Source organism: Anser brachyrhynchus (assembly GCF_964034855.1).
Source record: "Anser brachyrhynchus genome assembly, chromosome: 9".
Taxonomy (NCBI): domain Eukaryota; kingdom Metazoa; phylum Chordata; class Aves; order Anseriformes; family Anatidae; genus Anser; species Anser brachyrhynchus.
Window position 1 is genome coordinate 13106071 of NC_137703.1, and position 19800 is coordinate 13125870.

The window sequence follows — 19800 nt, forward strand, 5'->3', positions numbered from 1 at the left end:
GTACCCCAAATTCAGTTTGGCAGGTAATTTGACAAGTAATAGTTTAAGACAAAACAAAAAGAAAGAAGTGTTTCTGAGCTATGAGGTCCCTAGCATAGTAGTAGGACAAGCACAAACCATCCCTATGAGGAGGGTGGAGAAGTCTGGTAAGTGACCAGTTTGGTGAAGGCACATCCTCTTCAGGAAACAAAGGCAAAAAACTTCTTCTCCAGGACAGCCAGACAAAACAGCCTCTTCTGAGAAGCCAGTTTCCTTTATGGGACATTGACTCAAAATACCACTGACCGTATTTGTTCCGTGTAATTATGCTTTAGTTTTACATCTGACAGGGAAATATCCTCCCCTCCAATGATTCTATTAAGTACTTCAGAGCAGGGACTTGGGAAAACAGGAGCCAAGGTGACTCAGGGGAAAACGGGAGCTGCTGTCAGGGGACCCTCTGCATGCACAGCGCAGCAAAATTGTACAAGACAAGCACACAAAGGGTCCCAAAGGCCACAGCAGTTGTTTGCATGCCCCACATCTGCTGTGGCTCTGCTCAGCAATTGTTTTCATATTTCCATCCACACTTAAGGCCTGGAAAGTACAAAATTACAGGACAGCATTCTCTTTTTAGTATCAGAGACCAGCGTCCACATCTGTCACTGTGCTTCACCACCTAAAAGCAAAACAGAAACTGACTTTGTGTCTCCAGTCCTATCATTACTTCCCATGCTGGACTAGAAATGAAAAGCACTGACCACGTACACACAAATTTTCTCAGCAGGGCAACTGAGAAGTAAATCTCACATCTGACCCCAAGCAAGCAGTTTTTTTAGGATCAAATACTAATGTATGCACTAAGACCTATTACAACATTTCTGAGACTAGATCAACGTATAATAGAGCAGCAAGACAGAACATGACAACATATGAAGTAAAATCCTAAACATGTTTTAGGACAAATGAGCACCATTTTTTTTTTGCCAGCCACGTGGAACTGATGTTTTAAAATACCAGTGGGAAGTCACACAGGAACACAACTGATACCAGCTCAGTGTGAAGGACACAGAAGTAGCATTTTCCTCGCATGGCATTCCGTGCTCTGCTCTGCCTTAGGCTGGGAGATAGGAAGTGGTTTCAGTGCAGGATTTCACAGAATAGGGCTCACAGAGCAGAAAAGGAAGAAGGCAATAAAGATTCTTTTCAAGTAATTTTTCAACACACTGAAGTATTCTGTCAAATCAACAAACAAGCTTACAAAAACGGGAGATGAACAATAGTGTCTCAGTGTAATAAACATCACTCATTAAGATTCAACTGTTTAAAGATTTTTGTCAGTTTTACAGGGCTAGCTTTGATCCCAACAGTTACAAAACACATCCTTTGTGGAAGGAAAAAACACTTCTGCACCTATCTTCTACCACTGAAAGGACTTCTCAGCAGCAGTCAAATGTCTGGGCTGACTTCCAGATAACACGAATGGCCAGGTCTCTTTTGTTCTCAGAAAGGATGAGCCACGAGTATCAGAGCCCATTCTTATCAAGGCCAACCAGCACAGAGCTCGCAGGTGAGCTAGTGATGCCCACTTAGTTCATGCCTGCAGGACAGTGCAGACCCTGCCTTGGGAAAGCCAGATACCAGTGGCACAGCTAAGCCTCCAGATGCTTAGTGATCCTGCGAACTTTCTCCTTCTTGTTCCTGTTCCCGTGTTTTTTCCAGGGCTTTCCCACCACATTCCCAGAATTGGCTGTAGGCACAGACACGAGGCCACTGCCAGGCCGGTACCCCATTGTAGCCCGGACGCCTTTCATCAGGGCACGAACATTCTCCTGGAACGGAAGACATAGCGACCAGTGACTGATGAGAAGATATTGAATCACAAGGAACTGTGACATGTTAATAAAACCAGACACAGGCAAGCTCAAACTCTACAAGACCTGCTCACTCCCCAGCTCCAGAGCTGCAGGAAAGGTCAAGCTGTGCAGCTGAGTAAAGTCTGCCAGTACTTTCCAGTTCTGCCTGCAGCCGTGCCTCACTGAGCCAGGTCCTCAGTGCTCACCACTGCAAGCAGAGGCAGAGTGTTTACAAGACACTGAACTTCGACAGACATTAGCTGTGGCGCTAGGACTGATTCTCACAGTCTCTGCTTTGCACACAACACATTGTCTCTGCAAACAAATCTGGTGTCTGTGAAAGCCAGAACCTAAAATAACTTGCTTGAGTCTGGAGTGTGGGTAGCACTGCTGGGGCTCACAGCCAGACGTGCCAGCACTTTGGGCAGCCAGAGGAAGAGTCTGGTAATCCCAAAAATTCTTTTCAGGTCATAGCTCTCTGAAACAGCTTGCTGTTTTTGAAAAGGGTCTGAGTTCTTGGTTTCAAAATACATGACTATCTTTAGCTGTGCTGAAACAAATACTGTTCATACCCAGCTACTCAAGCTGAATGGATCACGCTGTGACACATTTACTTCACTGCTAAACACTCCATTCTGATCTCTGTCAGGTGTGCAGACTTCATCAGTTATGCATCTGACATTTCACTACAAGTCATTAATATTTCTTTTCAGTAGTTTAGGGGCAAAATAGATCCCTGTGGGACCTAACAAGAAGCATATAAGTTAAGAGAAATTCTCATTTTCCACTTCATTTTGAGACTTCTCAACTAGATTTCAAATCAGTTTCTATGTTCTATTCTTTTCTTCTTATTTTAAGTTCTGAATCAAAATAACCTCACAGTACTAAACCAATAGTCTTAAAGATGGTTATTATAGCCCCCTCTAAATATGTGATCTCAAGAAGTAAAGCTAGTTTGAAGGACCTGTCAGTCCCAAACCACACTCCTGGTCGGTTGCTGTCATACCACCTTTTTCCTTTGTCTTTCTTTCCAGTCATTCTCCTGTTTGCTCAAGATTGATGTGAGGCTCATAATGACAAGGGTCACCCTGCTGACAGTTTAAAATCAACTTATGTGCTCCTTATTAGCTTATCTTTCAGTCACCTACGACATTCCCAGTGACTTATGAGATAATAAAAAGAACACAGAGCTCCTGGGTAGAAATTAGGTGCATATCTCATAGCTTCTAACACCATTAACTCAACCCAGCAGCCCTCCACCCTCGAAGCTATTTTTTCCAGTAACTATGACACACCAGTGCCGCTGTAAAAATTCCTTTAAAATTTCCCCCAGAATTACCTGGTGGAAAAATGCTTTGTCCACCACGTTTTCAATTTGTTTTGCTTTGGTATTCTTCTCAGGCTTCACCTGTCTGCTGGCCTGGACAGTTCTGCTGTCTGGGCATCTTTGATGCTGGTGCTGAAAATCATTTGGGTCAATGCCAGGAGGTGGATGGCAATATAACAGCTTCCCCTGTGAAAACAGTAGTGTTGAGTTGTTATCAAAAAAAAGTTAGAGAGACCCCCAGAGAGGAAAAAGAACAACTCCAAAGCTAAGAAGGGCCCCCAGAAGATCAGGGCCTCACACTAGCAGACTATAAGTACACCTGGTCTCTCTTCCCAGGCAAAACCCTGCTTCAACTTTTAAGTTAAAGCACCGTCCCACTTCAAAACATCACTCTCAGCTGCAACATTCAGCTTCAAACAATGCAGTACGAAACTCTCAGAGGAGTACTGGAACATCCTATTAAAAAATACTCAGCGATATGTTGCCGAGAGGTGCTGTAGAAGCATGTAGTACTACAACACTCAGAACGGCAGTCCTTTGTGCCAAATATTGACCCAACTAAACAAAATGGTTTTAATTCCAGAATACCTGCTGCCTCTTTTAGAGAGATGATGATTCCATTTATTTAAAACATAAAAATAGTGTAATTTAAGGAGTATTTTAATGTACAGCGATTTTATCCAAAGAAAAAGAATTCGCTTTATTGTTAATCTTCATGCTCCAGTGAAACCTTCAGTTCACCTCTTATCAGCAAAGAAAACCCAGATGTAGAAAGAACTTACATTGACGTAGTCTTTTAACACATATCTAGCTGATCTTGGCTGGTCTGGCTGTCCATGGGCTGTCATAAAGCCTCTCATATCTGGAAGACAAATCAAAAGTACATTCCATGTCAGTACAAGAGAATTAACACATTCTTCTCGTCTGCCTAACTGCACATTTATATCTTTCCTCAAAAAAACAAAACAAAACAAAAAAACACTCCCTCAGAAAGAGGCTTCTGTTGGGGAAAGCATAGAGGAAAGGGGATTTTTTCTGACTGCAGAAGAAATGCAGAAGCATCCTAACCTGACAAGAATGATGTGAGCTGACATCTCCCTACCACCAGAAAACCTTTTGTTTTTTAAATTTCTTTTTAAAACCAAAGATTAACTGCATCAAAGAATCAGACAAGGGAGATAAACCTTCACTGCATTCTTCACAGCCTAATTCAAGACACAGTTGATGGGAGGTATCAATAAGGATGAGAGTGCCACAGAACAACTGGTAGCTTCAAGGATACAGCAGTGTACTACGCAGACTGGCAGGACATTTCATGAACCTCCTTAATAAAAACACTACATCTGATCTCCTAAGGCCATGTTCAGGACCAGGCACATAGAAAAGGTTTTAAAGGTATCATCACTTACGTCCGTATGCTGTTAGCAGCTCCTCAGCTGTTGGCTTTCTATCTGGATCCTCATCTTCCCTTGGCCTTATGATACTTATTCCATAGGTTGCTTCCAAAATGTTTCGTGGGATATGCTGGCAAACGTAAGCTAGTGAAGGAAACCACCTTGTGATTTTCAGCTACACAAGTAATCTTGCCCATGTCACTCCAAGCGCACATGTTAGAAATGGTTTTGGACTTTGTCACAACACAAAAAATTTTTTTTGTTTTTGTCAGAAAAACAATGCAAGTCTGCTAACAGGATAGACTTGAAATGAGACAGGGAATGACAAACCCAGCAGGGCTGTCTTATCCTGTATGCTCTCAAAGTATGACCACACAAATGCCTAGCAGGGCTGGAACATGCTACATCCCATATTCCAGATCCAACACTTGCAGCCACCCTCACAAACCCCATGCAAAGGATATTAAAGAAATGGGGGGGACATGGTCCCTCATCTGGTCTATAGGCAGAATTCCAGAGCAAATCATCTCTGCTTTGGTGGAGATGAAAGATGGCATCACCAGACCAGGACAGTCACAGAGGCACAGGCCAGGCTCCACATACAAGGTCTACACAATAAATAACCAAGGAGTTCACCAAGGCGAGACAGTGTCCATGGAGGAAAAAGGAACAAGAGATCAAATGCACTGATGAAATAGAGATGCAAATGAGAATAAGACAAAATGTTACTAACACAGATATCTGCCCTGCTGGCCCCAGCCAGTGAATTAAAAAAAAAAAAAAATGTCAAAGACAGCAACACTTCCAGGGTTCATAAATAAGGTGTCCAGATGGGGGCAGCAAGATCTTCAGCTCTCTCATCTGTTGCATCACTGCCTGTCAGGAGAAAGCGCTCCAGAAATCTTTAAGGTGTTGGACCTTTTGAAATAGGCAGGAGGCTGCAGAAGTACAAACGCCACAATGTTCACTGTAGCGCTGGAGCTGCCAACTCAAAATTATGAACTTGATCAACATGAAAGAGGCAGCATAACTAGACTTATTCATAGCAATGACCGTGGACAAGAAGGTTGGTTTGAAGCGCGACCTTCAGCTACTCAGAGGAGCACTTAATTTTCAAAGGTTCTCTCCTCAAGGCCAGAGTTGAAAAAAGAAGGGCCAAGCTACCTAGATTAAATTAAGACATGGGAAAAATATTCCACTGCACAGCATCCCTCTTGAAAGATTCTCAAAGCATAACAAGAGTTTGGAAGCAAGGACTAAAGTTTCAAAATGATATACATTGAGCCCACTCTCTCCAACGTAAATGCTGCTGGGCAGAGTTCAGGTTGGCAGACAGTTCTCAGAGAGCCCACATAGCTGCAGCTATTTCATGAGGAAGTTCTCTTCTACCAGGGAACAAAATAAATAAAGCAAAGCTCTTCGTCAACAATACCTGAAAGTGTTTCGTACGTCCTGGTGTAGCAGACACTGACACCTTCTTATTTCCAAGGATTGTATTGATGGTCGAACTCTTGCCTACGTTAGGGTAACCCACCTAGATAAAGTAGAATGGTAACAAGGATATTAGGCAGGGTCATGCCAGAATACCAGCAGAGCTCTAGACAAAAGCACTTTAATAAGTAGTATTGAAAAATCAGGTCAGCAGCAAATACTGAGTTCCAACACTTCAGAATTAATATTTCCACAAAACCCTTAGTGATTTGCGCTTGCTAGTTTTTTATCCTTACACAAAGCCAGGCTGCAGGATGAACGTTTCCCATGGGAGGTGTATGGAATTAAAACTTAGATTTAGCAAGTTCCATTTTAAGCACAAGGTCCAACTCACCAGTCCAACATTTACTTCCCCATCCTTCACCCTTGGTCTATTGTGCATGGTTTTGAAGATCTCCAGCAGTTCATTTCTCTGTACCAGATGGCTGAAGTTCCTGATGTTCCGGTTCTGCTCCTGCACATGTTGCACTGCAGTACCATCAGTTCTTTCTATCCTCTTTGGGGCAATACCATTCACTTTGTCCCCACCTTCATCTTCAGAACAGGTTTGCCAGGCATCCTCTTCATCATCTTCACAGTCTTCATATTCGTCGCTAGTGTCATCATCACTAACCAGAACTTGGCTTTGCAAAGCACTGCCTGTGGATATGCTTTCTACACTATTGTCTGCTGTGTCATCTTCTTCTGGACTGGAGCTTTCCTCCTCAGAATCACTCAGGTCCTCCGCTACATCTTCAGTACCTAGATCCTGTGTGAACAGTTTTTCATAGGTGAAATTTAAAGATGGTACCAACAGTCTTGCACTTTACTGTATTTCTTGCAGTGCCATTGACTATCTTTTCATTATCCAGATCCCAAGGACTGACAATCCACTCCTAATGTCTCACAGGTTTTTTTTAGGGGTCTTAAGAAAGATTTAGAAAAAAACTAACCCACTTTAGGAGACTGAAAAAAAATATTCCTGGTCGTATGGTTCGCTTCATTGTGAAGGTATTAGAGGTTTCTCTCTCCAGGACCACAATTGTGAACGTGCACATGCTCACATTTCATCCTTACACATAGCAGCAGCAGAGCCCAGCAAATATATATATTTTTTTAATTTGTCAAATGTTCCTGGTAATAGGAATGAAAAAATTTCCAAATGTCCAGAACACAAAAACGTTCTGTTTCATATCTAAATATAACAATACAGTAATTTCTAGCTGTCTCATTTTTAGTCTAAACCGTTACATTTCTTCCCTGCAAGCAGTTCACATTTAAACATAAAGACCTTTTTCATAAGGGTAGTATTTTTGACCTTTTTTTCAAAAAAAGACAAGAGGGCCAACACATTTTACATCAATCTATAAAAACATTTTATCCAAGAACTGTGAACCAGCTGAACAAACTACATATTTTTGAAAGAAGATAATGGATATTCCATAGCTGAATGGCAATGGCTCTAACAGATGAGCCTAGCAAACCCTGAAAGTGGAATTTATTGATAACATATAACTTGAGGCACCAACACGTTTTGTTCCACTGAGCAAGAAAGGTTTCTCAGTTACTTTAGGTTCTCAAAGAAACACCACCACTCAGCAGGAGAGAAAAATCCTCTGTATAGATAACCACGTCCCTCACAGCATCCCTCTTGGAAAGGATTCCAGCTCACCTGAGTTATTGTTTACGGACAGATATACAAGGACTGTTTCTGTAGCTACTCATCAGTAAGCTCAAGGAACAAATTCACATTCTACTTCAATATTCTTTACCATTTCATTAACTTGGAAATTGCAAGCGCTATGAACAGTGACTGAAAGGCGTACCGCTTCATTCACCATTTTACTTTCCTCACTTTTGTCTCTGAATCAGTTATTAAAATGCTGTGTTATAACCACACAGGTCCGTAGAGAAATCCTTCCATGAGACAAAGACTCTGCCTTTCTTTCCTAGAAAGGAACTCAGGTATATCACAAGCGTAACAGCAAAAAAAGTTACAGAGGCAGCCAGCACACACCCAGTTTGAACTGATCATTTACAGTACCTTTTCTTCCCCAGATAGCCGTCTGCACTCTGCCAAAGCTGACCAGAACACCACTTTTATGCCCTCTTTCTCAAAGAACTGTGCCCAAGCAGCCCGCTGCTCTTCACTCAGCAAATCTGCTTTGTTTATAAGGATCATGTTCTCCTTGTCACTGCTGACCTCCTTAACATAACTTTCCTGAAGAAAATAAGAGAAAAAAGTAGTTCTTACTCTGGTCTGGACTCCTCCCACAAGGCGATATAAAAGCAGCAAGGCGAGTTGTCACATCCAGCCCCATGCGAGTGTAGCTAAGCTTACCATCCCTTGGGCTAGATAGATCTGCTGCTGAGCAGACAGCTACAGGCACAAATGGGAGCATGCAACCACCGCAATACAGGTTGTTTCTGGCCACGCGTGCAAACATCTTGTCTGCTTAGATTGATGGCAAGACATTAACCAGCACCTCACAGCAAGAACTCCTAAGACCGACCGTTTGAGCAATTTCATATTGCATTGACGCAATGCAATGATGAATGCACTGACTGCGCTGCATGATGGAATAAAAATGGATGGTTAAGTGCGGACACTTCCAGAGCACAGTGAGAAGCAGAAACATATCTGCAATATAACGCCAGCAGAACTGTCTCTAAATCAACTATGTTTTGCATGAAATATCAAAAAGCACTTAAGAATAATGTAATGCCAGAATTCTTGAATAGTAAGGTATCCAGTTAAACACAACAGCTGAACAGCTTCAAGATATGTGGCTTAATGTACTAAAAGAAAATAAATCACGTGAATACACTCTCAGAAATAAAAATGAAGGCAGTCAAGAAGGTAGTTTACTTACCAGATCTTGGCATCTAAACAGAAGGGGGTTTCGAGCATCCACAATCTGGACTACAATGTCGCTGCAATAAATAAAAAGAAACCCCATGAAATATTCCTCCTTACACTGCCACAAAAAAGCAACAACACTTTACTCACTTTTGTTTTTTTAATGAATTTTACCTATTTTATTTGTATTATCCTATTACGTACCTTCACTGAATTAACAAAGCACCTTAGCATTCCACATGCCCTAAGAGAGCCACATTTATGCCACAAGGCAGCATTGCTGTGCAATACTTCCGCCTGTCTTACTCAGCTAATTCTCCTGCACAGTAAGCAAGGGGAAAGGAGGTATGCATGTTTGGCCATCTACCCTTTGGAAATGGTCAGCAGGCAAGAACAAGACTACAGGTATTCTATCACTTAGAATGTTACTAACAACTGTGGTAACATAGCTTTGTCTCTGTCTGTCCTCAGCCCCAAACTACAGCAATGTTCTACAAAGAAGAAGAGGTGGTTTTCCTACACAGTAAGATATTCCAGAACACTGTTGTCCCCTTTGCATGGGGGAAGATGTACAATCTCCCACAAATGACCTGCAGATACTGAGCATTTGCTGTCAGGTATCTTTGAAATTTCTTTTGTACTCTATGCATCACAGAAAGCGTAGAACAGTGGAAGAAGAGTCTTACACATCAATAAAACACGTTGTTCCTCCAAGTAAGAAAGGCCTTGTAAGTCTGCTTTAAAGAAATCCAGCCACCAGGTTGCCACCACATACATGACAAAGACTCATCAGTTCTACGTGCAAATTAAATGCAATGGCTTCAGATATGAGCATTCATGTTTCTTTTTTCAAAAGGGTAGGAAAATATAACTACATCATCTTCCACTAGAACTTCTCCAGTTACATGATTTAAAATACTGGTTAGCAGATGCTGATTTTATTTGTTTGATGATTCTATTTGTTGATTTCTGTTAGCTCCAGACAGCTTCAGAACACTACAGGTTGAACGGAGGAATTTCAAGTCTCACAAGGCAGTTGTTTAAAAATAAATAAATAAGAAACCCCAAGGAAGTCATCACGTAAGTCACATGGGTACAAAGTACTGAACATTTACAGAAATTCAAAGATCAATTTGAAAGACAAATGACACCATGTACTGCAATAGGATAACAGAAAAGTTATTGAATGACACTGCTGGGAACTAGCTTGAAACAGTGATGAGAAAAGGCTGACAATGAATCAAATCTAACTGGCAAAGGAAGGGACTGGATGACTTTCCCATTAGGTTCTAAGAGTATACTCGCCCTACCTGAAATAAGGAGCTGCAAGAAGAGCCAAAAAGCATTAATAACACATTCCAGCCTCAAAACACACACTTACAGGGCACATCACGATATGCTGTAGCAGATGCTCCTGACCCAGCCCTCACAAACTCAAAGCCCTGGTAGCGCCCAGCACAAAGACACTTCTGTGAAAGGATCAGCTCACCATGACCTCACTGATGAAGTATTTTTCAATTTTAAGAAAATCAGAAGAGATGCTCAAAATTAATTACTACTGAAATTAAATGCCCCAGTCAGATTAACTTAGGAAATAGCGCTCCTATTGTATTACAGCTCTGCAGAGCAAACAAAGCTATTTCTGTGATATGACAGGCTGCTGTCTTTTGTGCACTGCTGCAATTTCTCTGCACGACAAGAAGCCAAAGACCAAGAGGCTCTTTCTTTCCAAATGCTACTTCGTTTTTCTCCCTTCTCTCCCACCCCTGGAAGTCAGGATACAACTGTGTGGTTAAGAGATAGGGGCAAGGGTTAATCTTGGCATAAGACCTCAAAGAAACATTCTTAAAAGATGCCTCCCACACAGAGTTACTGGAAGAAGCCACAAGCAGCAGCATCTGAAGAATCACTGGAGATTCACAGTGAACTATCTGCAGAATTGCCATGCTGAGAGCTAGCGTGCACTATCAGCTGCTCTTCCTGACGTCACCTTTTGATCGCTTCAAAACAAAATCTCTTCAGTGCTGATAACAAAACATTACTTACTGTAATTGCTTTTCCAGTGCTCAGACACTTGATACGTGGCTCAAAAGCTTCAATTCAGGAAAAAACATTAAACATTACTTTTAAAAAGCAGGCAGTAATTTATTTTTTTTTACCTTCTTTCAATGACTCTCCAAAGTTGACGCCAAAACTCCAAGTTCCGTTCAAATGGGGTTAGAATTAACTTTTTTTCTTCCTCAAGGCTATGGTAAAACAGAGTAAAGACATCACATTTGGCCCACGTCAGGCAAAAAGCACGCCACTGGCTCTTCCTTAGGCCCATGAGACTTTAGTTACAGAGAGAGCTATCAAAATCAGACTCAAATGCAGGTACTGTTTCTGCTAGTTTTGCAAATAGATGAGGCACCCAGGTAAAGTCATGTCAGTGGCACTGATTCAACAGGAACACAACGGCTCCTGACTGTACCAACAGGGAAATGCTAAATAATGAAAAGGGCAAAAACTCATCTTCCTGTGAAATTTCAGAGCTGCAGTAACAAACCTGGGAAGTTATTCCAAATGCCAGCAGTTATTACTCAACCAAGTATCACCTTGAGAAAATAACGTATTTCAGGACAATACTTGAAATAGCTCTATACAATCTTAAACTCACTATTAGCAGAGCCTGAGCGACTTTGCTCAGGGCAAAGCAGGCTCACTGTGTGCATGCAGATACAACCTAACTCGCCAGGCCAGCAGAGGCAGCACAGGACCAGCACAATCTGCTGTAGACAGAGCTGGCAGCACCATACTCTCAGGGCAGCACTGCTGCTCTTAGATGACATTCATCACTCCAAAGTCAAGAGCGCAACACGCTCCGCCGTGAACATTAGGGAATCACAGGGGCAAGGCTGAATGCAGTACTTTTAATAAACCAGATAACACAGTTTGGAGATTGAGGAAGAGCAGCTATGGGTAAGCACTGCAAGAATTTCGGCTGTAAGCAGTACAAGACTGTGCACGCACAGTAGAACTACATGGAGCTCACCACAAAGGTGTGTCTGTACTGTGACTGGATTGTCCAACCTTCTAGAACAAGTACAAGGAGCCACTGAGAAGAGGTTAATTTTAGACGTCCAATAATGATAAATACAACCCACCTCTTCCTGCAGCTCCAAATCTGACCAGCTATATACCACACACACACAAGTGCATACTCACTGGGCAAGCTGTCGCCTCCATTTGAGAAAGCTCTCTCTCTCAGCTTGCTTCAAGTCCTCTGCACTGGTTGTCCTATCCCAATATGGCCTGCAACAAATGCAACTAAGAATTACAAGGTGTTTAAGGCAGGGGATTCATCTCTCTGTCCACCATGCAGAGAGCTCAGGAAAGGTTTGCTGGGTGGGGACAGCCTGCAGCCTCGATGCACCAGCTCCAGCAATGCCCAGCTTTGAGCAGAAAACCCATGTAACCAGGACAGACATGCTGGGGCTGGCAGCACCCGCATGGCAGGCAGGCACCTGCGCACTAGCACAGGTTTGTGAAGGGCAGGTCACAGCATCCCCCAAACCGGGGCAGTGATGAAGCAGCGTCCCGTACCCAGGCTGACGGACGATGACACCCGAGCCCCCCACCACAGCAGGACCCCGTCCCAGCCTGGCAGCACCCACCTCCGCGGGATGCGCAGGAACTGCCGGTTCTCCTCATGCAGCTGCCGGACGTGCTGGGCCTCCTGGGCCGTGAGGAGGCCGGTGCGGGTCTGGGCTGACACGAACTGGATGTTCAGCCGCTCTGAGGGACGGGAGGGAGAGACAGAGGCAGTCACACAGAGCCTGGGTGCGGCTGGCAGCACCCCCGCTGCCCACCCCCTCTGCCCCAGGACCCCTTCCCCAGCCCGCACCCACAGCCCCAGCCCCACAGCCCCAGCCGCGGGACCCCCCAGCCCGCCGCCAGCCCCTCACCGGCCACGAAGCGGGTGCCGGCCAGCTCGGCCGTGGCCAGGAACTCCTCCAGCGGGCTCTGCTCCACCGCCGACCGCTGCTCGGGGCCAGCCTCGTCGCCCACCTCGCTGGCGTGCCGCTGCCGGGACGAGACAAGAGGCAAAAGCCGTCAGCCCGGACCGACCCGTCCCCCCCCCGCCATACGGAGCCGGTCCCCCCGCCCCGGCCCCGCCGCCCTACCCATGAGGCGGCCCCGCGGCGCCCCGCGCCCCGCTGCAGGCAGCGGCCCAGCCCCGCGCCCCGCTTCCTCCCCATGCGGCCCGCCCGGAACCGGCCGCCCCAGGAACCGGAGCTCCCCGCAGCCGCCGCTCCGCCGCGGCCCCGCTGCGGCGTTCCGGGGAGGAAAGGTTCCGGGCGGTGCCCTGTGGCCGCCCTGGGCCCCCCTTGTCCCCGCCCTGGGTTCCCCTTGTCCCCCCCCGGGTCCCCCTTGTCCCCGCCGTGTGCCCGGCCCGGCCCCTAGGCCGCTGCTCGCTGCCCTGCCCCGGCGGCCGTCCCTGTGTGCAAAGGAAGAGGGCCTCGGTGAGATGCCCGCAGCCCCCTCGGAAGCCTCTTTCCCCTCGTTTTTTCCCCCAAAACCACCCCACGCAGGGCACACGGCGGTCCTGGTGCCTCAGGGGATGCCAAGGACCCGCGGCAGGCTTTGCAGAGGGCCAAGCCAACGACTCCGGCTTTCATCCAGCCTTCTTCCACACACCCACCTGAAGCCTTCGGCAGTGTACATCAGCAAGGGTTACTCTGAGCAGAGCAGTGCTGAGGGAGACACAGACTCGGTGACCCAAGTGACAGAGACATCCAAGTCTCAGCTAGGTCCTTAATTCCCTATTTTTAACTGCAGCGTCCCCCAGCCCACCCGTCACTGTGCTGCGCCGACCCGAGCCAGATGGGTTTCTTCTGGTTGTACCTCACCTGGCAATATGCTTCTCCTAGAAGACATTTACTGAGGAAGAGTAAATGTCTTCTAGGAGAAGACGCAGGAGCTGCGTAGAGGTGGCCTCGGTACCCATGCACATACATTAGGGGCTGAGAGCTCGGGACAGCACGGAGGAGATGGGCACGAGGCCTCCAGAAGCGGACCCCGCTTGGCTGCACCACCAGGGGCTCACCAAGCTCCTCTGCACCATGTTCACAGAGCGCCTGGCTGGCTGGAGGGCAGCCACAGCTGGTGGGACTTCTCACAAAAAACTCTGGATAGACAAAGGAGAAGTCTGCTCCCCTTCCACTGCGGGGTAATCATCTGCTTGTGCCAAAAAGGCTGGCTTCCCTCCCAACTTCTTCTGCCTTGGAGCGAAACCATTGCTCCAGTTTTTCATGCAAATCCGGAGAATTATTTAGTAGCAGCAGCCCATTTTCAAAAGCCAGCAATGCCAGTGCATTTTGCCTAGAGGAAACATTGTTCTTTCTGGACAACTTTTCCTCCATTTTCCTTTAAGGCAGCACTGGGAGACCTCAGGACTGTGTCTCTGAAATATTCATGTGATGGCTATTCATTATTCATGCAGTTTCACAATGCTTGATTCAGCGGTATTACCGGCTCAAGCCTGACAAGCAGATATACTAAGAACCCCCCCCTACCCCCCAAGGCACCCCTGAAAGGACACGCAGACCGTTCTGCTCTGTGCAAAGTTACATCTGCCTGAGTCCCCTTGTTTGCAGCTGCAGTCAGACACGTGTCAGCACGGCAGGGAGATGGGCCTGAAGAGCAGCAGGGCTCCCGCCGTGCAGGAGGGCACCGTGTATTCACCCACGGTCTGGAGAGCAGCTGGGACGGGGCTGGCCAGGGAGGGGACAAAGTGGTACGCAGAGCCAGCAGCAGCGCCAGGCTGTCCTCACACGTGGGACAGAGGTGCCAAAGGAGCCCTGGGCCTGGCAGAAGGGCCACCACGACATGCCACAGGGCAGGCTGCATCCATCCTCCGCCTGGGATCCCCAGGAAGATGGGGAGCCTGGTCTTTTGGGAGTGGGCTCACTCCTCTCCAGGAGCAGGCTGAGCCCTGGAAAGGCACCAACCCTGCTGGTGCCCTCCGGCAAGTTTTTCAGACTCCACTTATTCCACCAGCCACACGAAGATAAAATCACCTTCCTGCCTGTTGGGGTGGGGGAAGGTTAATCAGGCAGGGCCACGTGCATCGGAGCAGGAAGGGGATTTCTCCAGCTTCCCATGCACTGGCTTGACCCGGGCTCAGCCCCGCTGCCCCATGGCTGCCCGCTCCCCTCTCCACGGGCAGGGGCTGCCCTCGTGGCACTGGGACATCGGGCAGAGGACACCGCCCCAACGCCACCTCTGCCCCTCGGCTGCTGGCACAGCAGGAGGTCGGGTGCTTGGCACGGTCCGTGAGCACCTCCTGGGGGCTTGGCCCCCTGCTGCCCTTCTAATTATAGCAGCGGGCGCAGGAAGCGCCGGGGCCGCCTGTGCAGGAAGCGGGGTGTGCCCGCCCTCGGTGTCTGAAAAACAACCGCGGTGGCGGAGGTGTGCCGCGACCGCCGTGGCCTCAGCTGCCCTGCCCAGAGGCACATCCCTGGCACCCAGGCTGCGGCACCCCAAGCTGTGCCGGCAGCATCCCTCGGTGTGCCGAGGGGGAGCCAGGGCCGTCACCGCGTGGGCACCCCACGCTCCTCACACCCTCCTGGCATTGCTCCTTCCAAGTCCTGGCCCATCAGGATGGGGCGCTGATGCCCTATGGCACCCACGCAGGGTAGCAGGAGGTGTCAATTAAAGGCCAATAATGACCCTTTTCCTTGACAGCAGGGGTGTGCCTCACGCCACCCGCTGCCCAGCCCATCTCGGGCTGCCCCAGCACCGCGCAGCAGGCAAGAGCTGGAGGAGCAGTGCTGGGGCAGGGGACACAGCGCCCGTCCTGCCCTGTGGAGCCTGGGCTCTGCTCAGGCTTTCATTTTCATGGGAAATCCTGACATTTCAATGTTTCCTCTGTCCCACTTGGGAACAAAGGGTTGAAGCGCCGACACTTATCACAGTTACAGAGCTTCTAAAATGCTTTGTTTTGGAAAATACTGAAATGCCGGTTTGAAACGTTTCACTTTGACTGTGTCACTTCGGCTGCTGCAGCAAGATGAGATCTGCTGCTATCTAGGGTGTGTTCACATGCTGACAAAATTGATACAACCCCATGAATTATTTCGGCCTCATCACATCCACTTTCCCCCATCGGCAGGCTGCTCGGGCAGAAGCGGCATCCTCTTCCCGCTGCCCTCCCCAGCCATGCAGACCTCTGCCAGCTCCGGCTGCAGGGTACAAAACCCACCCCGGTGCTGGGGCTGCTCCCCACAGGGTGTCACCCATCCAGGAAGCACCAGCGGGGCAGGCAGTACGTTCCCCAGCAGGGGTGGTGGGCAGCACACCCCGAGCCCACAGCCGGCAGTGGGGTGCAGCCCTGGGCCTCATCCTGCAGAGCGAGGAGGAGGAGGGTGGAGCAGGGCAGGAAGGGGGAGCGCTGCCAAGGGCCAGGCACAGCGCTGCAGCGCAGGCTGTGAGCAGGGAAGGCCGGGCTGCTCGGGAGAGATTGTATCTGCCAGACTTTCCCACGCCGTGGAAAAGCTCGCCGGGCGGGCGCACAGAGGCAGGTGATGCTCGGTAGCTGCTGGTGTGTAACGTAAATGGAGAGCTGGCTGCTTTGCTCCCCCCCAGGCTACAGGGCTGTGTAGATAAGCCCCTGGCGTGCATGCCCTGCAGAGCTCGGGTCCTGCCGTCCTCTCAGGGAGCCTCGTGCTTGTCCCGGCCCTGCAGGGCTGGCCGCTGCCATGCTGTGCCTCAGGTTCCCCTCCTGGCAATGAAACGCAGACATCCACGGGAGCATCCCCACGCTTAGGGCTGGTGTCTCAGACATAACTGAGCCTCTCTGTGCTGCCAGACTTCATGCAGACACCCAGCAGCAGCACCACCCAGCCTTGGGCTGGAAACACCGCAACACAGCCCCCAGCTTGGGGCTAGGAGGGGTCAGCCCCGAACCGAAGCAGACAGAGACGGTCCTGATGCTAATCAGGCCCACTAACGAAGCATGGAAGGCTGCAATGATCTGGCACACCAAACGGTGAGAAAGTACAGTTAGGAGCCGAGCTGAGACAATTTCCATCCTTGGGCAGGGTTTAAACCACAAGGCACCTTCCCTGCAGCTGCACTTTCGGCTGGCCCATAGGCAGCTGCGCTGGGTGCTGCTCCCCGGCTGCGGCACCCGTCGGGCTCCGTGAGGGGCGACACCGAAACCTGCACCCCAAGAAGGCAGCACGGGATGGAAGTGCCACCCCACGCACGTGTGCTGAGCCCATTACAGCATTTCAGAGGGTGCAGGGCTTTACGCCCAGGACGAAAAATGAAGCCTGCACTTTCCAGAGCCAGCGACAGGCTTTCTAGCGCTGCAAAAGTGCTGCGCTAGACCCGCCAGAGACAGGAAACGCCGTGTGTTGCAGACACACACCCAGCAGCGCCTCTGGAAACAGATGCGGTCATGGGTCCCCGCCGCCAGCCCGGGCTGGGCCCCTGGGGACCGCGTCTGCAGCGCTGCCCCCGGTGCGGGGCTGGTTTCGGGGTGCAGCAGCCGGGGGCAGCCGGGCTCCGAGCAGTCGGGCCCCGGCCGCTGCGGTTACCTGCAGTTCCCGGGCAGTCTGCTAGGTGGCACAACGCAATAATAATAACGACAATTTGTTCTAATCCATCCAAACTCTGCAAACGGTTTGCCAGGCGATTTAAGCGCACTTTTGCCTGTTTTACCGCATTAATAAGTATTCGCTGCCGTTCCGTCGAGCACTTCTGGACACCCCGAGAAAGCGGCTCGGGACTCGCTGCGCACAGGGCAGGACAGCGCTGCGGGGAGCTGCGGCGAGCAGCCGGGGGCCGCCTTTCTGAAGCTCTCCGTTAGGGGAACGTGCCCGAGCGCCCGTAGCAGAAAGCTGCAGGAAGCTTCTGGTCTCCCTGCTGCACCGGGGGGGGGGGGGGGGGGCTCCCCTCGCCGCAGCCCCCCGGTGCCCTGCGGCTCCGCGCTGCCCGGCGGCGGGGCCGGGGCGCTGCGGGGCGGCGCGGCGGGGCTGACACCGCCCCCTGCCCGCCCCTCGGTGGCGGTGCCGGGGCCGGGGCCGGGGCCGCAGAGCAGCGGCGGCGGCGCAGAGCGGAGCGGAGCGGCGGCGGCGGCGGCGGCGGCTCCGCGGGCCGCGGGCAGCGGGCGCTCCGCCCTCGGTGCGCGGGGCCTCCCCTCTCCGCGCCCGCGGAGCGCCGGCGCCCGCCCTATATCTCCGGCCGCGGTCCCGCGAGGATGTGAGGCGGGCGGGCAGCCCGGCCGCCCCCGCCGTGGCATGAGCCCCCTCGGCCCGAGCCGGCGGCGCGGCGCGTAGCCGAGGCTCGGCGGGGCGATGCTGCCCTGGAAGCGGAGCAAGGTGGAGCTGGGCGCCGGCGAGGCGAGGCGGCAGGGCAAGGCCAAGGGCTACGCGGTGAGCGTGCACTACTCGGCGCTCACCTCGCTGGCTCGAGCGTGCCCCGAGAGCGCCCTGCACCGCGTGGGCAGCATGTTCCGCTCCAAGCGGCGGAAATTCCGCGTGACCAGCGAGGATCCCACGTACACCGTGCTCTACCTGGGCAACGCCACCACCATCCAGTCCAAGGGCGAGGGCTGCACCGACCTGGCCGTCTGCAAGATCTGGAGCAAGAGCGAGGCCGGCCGGCAGGGCACCAAGATGAAGCTGACCATCAGCGCGCAGGGCATCCGCATGGCCCACGCCGAGGACAAGGGGCTGCGGCGGCCCGGCCACCTCTACCTGCTGCACCGCGTCACCTACTGCGTGGCCGACCCGCGCCTGCCGCGCGTCTTCGCCTGGATCTACCGCCACGAGCTGAAGCACAAGGCGGTGATGCTGCGCTGCCACGCTGTGCTGGTCTCCAAGCCCGAGAAGGCGAAGGCCATGGCCCTGCTGCTCTACCAGACCTCGGCCACGGCGCTGGCCGAGTTCCGCCGCCTGAAGAAGCGGGACGACGCGCGGCACCAGCAGCAGCAGCTGGTGGGCGAGCAGAGCATCCCGCTGGTGCCGCTGCGCAAGCTGCTCAACGGGCAGTGCTGCTACAAGCCGCCGGTGGAGCGGAGCCGCAGCGCGCCCAAGCTGGGCTCCATCACCGAGGACCTGCTGGGCGAGGAGCAGGAGGAGCGGGCCATGCACTGCGAGGACTGCGAGGACATCCTGGAGGCGCTGGGCGAGCCCGAGGGCGAGCTGCTGCGCTCCGGCGCCGGCCGCGGCGAGGCCCCGGAGCTGGGCCAGCTCCTGCGCGACCTGGGCGAGCTCAGCCTGGGCAACGACCTGCGCTCGCTGCGCGCCGACCTCCGCGTCCGGCGGCTGCTCTCCGGGGAGAGCACGGGCAGCGAGTCCTCCCTGGAGAGCAACGGCCCCGACGGCGCCGCCCCGGCCTGCAACGGCGCCGAGCAGTCGCCCCCCGGCGACCCGGAGAGCGGCTGAGCGCACGGCGGCGCCGGGGGCGCACGGCTCGGCCCGGGGCACCGGCGGCCCCCCCGGCAGCGCACGGCCCCTGCCGGGAGCGCGGGGCTCCGCCGGGCCGCCCCCGGGACGCCGGGGTGCCCCCGAGCCCCCCCGGGAGCACCGGATCCCCTCCGCGGCCAGCGCACGGCGTCCCCCTGCCGGAGCCCGTGGCTGCACCGGGGAGCACCGGGACCCCTCCGGCGGCACCGCGCGGCCCCCCCTCGGGTGTGCATGGCCGCTGCGGATCCCCCCCGGGGCCCCTCCGGGAGCGCACCGGGTCCCCCCGCGTCTCCCCGGGGCCCCTCCGGGAGCGCACCGGGTCCCTGCGGCGCCGCCGCGTCCCGGGACCGGGGGCCGGGGGCTGCCGCGGCCCGAGGACGGGAGGTGGCTGCGGGCTGTTTACCTCCGGCTCAGCCCTTGAAGATCTGCCAAATTCCTGGAATAGCTTTCCCCGGGGAGG

General features: G+C 51.6%; 2 protein-coding genes across 2 annotated transcripts; one reads left to right on the top strand and one right to left on the bottom strand.

Annotated features, from left to right (window-relative positions):
• Positions 1–1179: 1179 nt before the first annotated feature.
• Positions 1180–13204, bottom strand: LSG1 (large 60S subunit nuclear export GTPase 1). The gene is made up of 14 exons (XM_080604890.1): positions 13050–13204; positions 12831–12948; positions 12540–12660; positions 12091–12177; positions 11046–11132; positions 8900–8960; positions 8071–8247; positions 6382–6795; positions 5989–6090; positions 5021–5164; positions 4572–4695; positions 3945–4024; positions 3175–3348; positions 1180–1811 (listed from the first exon to the last, which is right to left on the bottom strand). Exons 1-14 carry the CDS (start codon positions 13122–13124, stop codon positions 1632–1634), a joined length of 1944 nt encoding a protein of 647 aa, XP_080461016.1. The 5' UTR covers positions 13125–13204; the 3' UTR covers positions 1180–1631.
• A 4879-nt stretch (positions 13205–18083) lies between these two features.
• Positions 18084–19455, top strand: FAM43A (family with sequence similarity 43 member A). Its single transcript, XM_080604917.1, has one exon. It carries the CDS (start codon positions 18228–18230, stop codon positions 19317–19319), a length of 1092 nt encoding a protein of 363 aa, XP_080461043.1. The 5' UTR covers positions 18084–18227; the 3' UTR covers positions 19320–19455.
• The last annotated feature ends 345 nt before the right edge of the window (positions 19456–19800 follow it).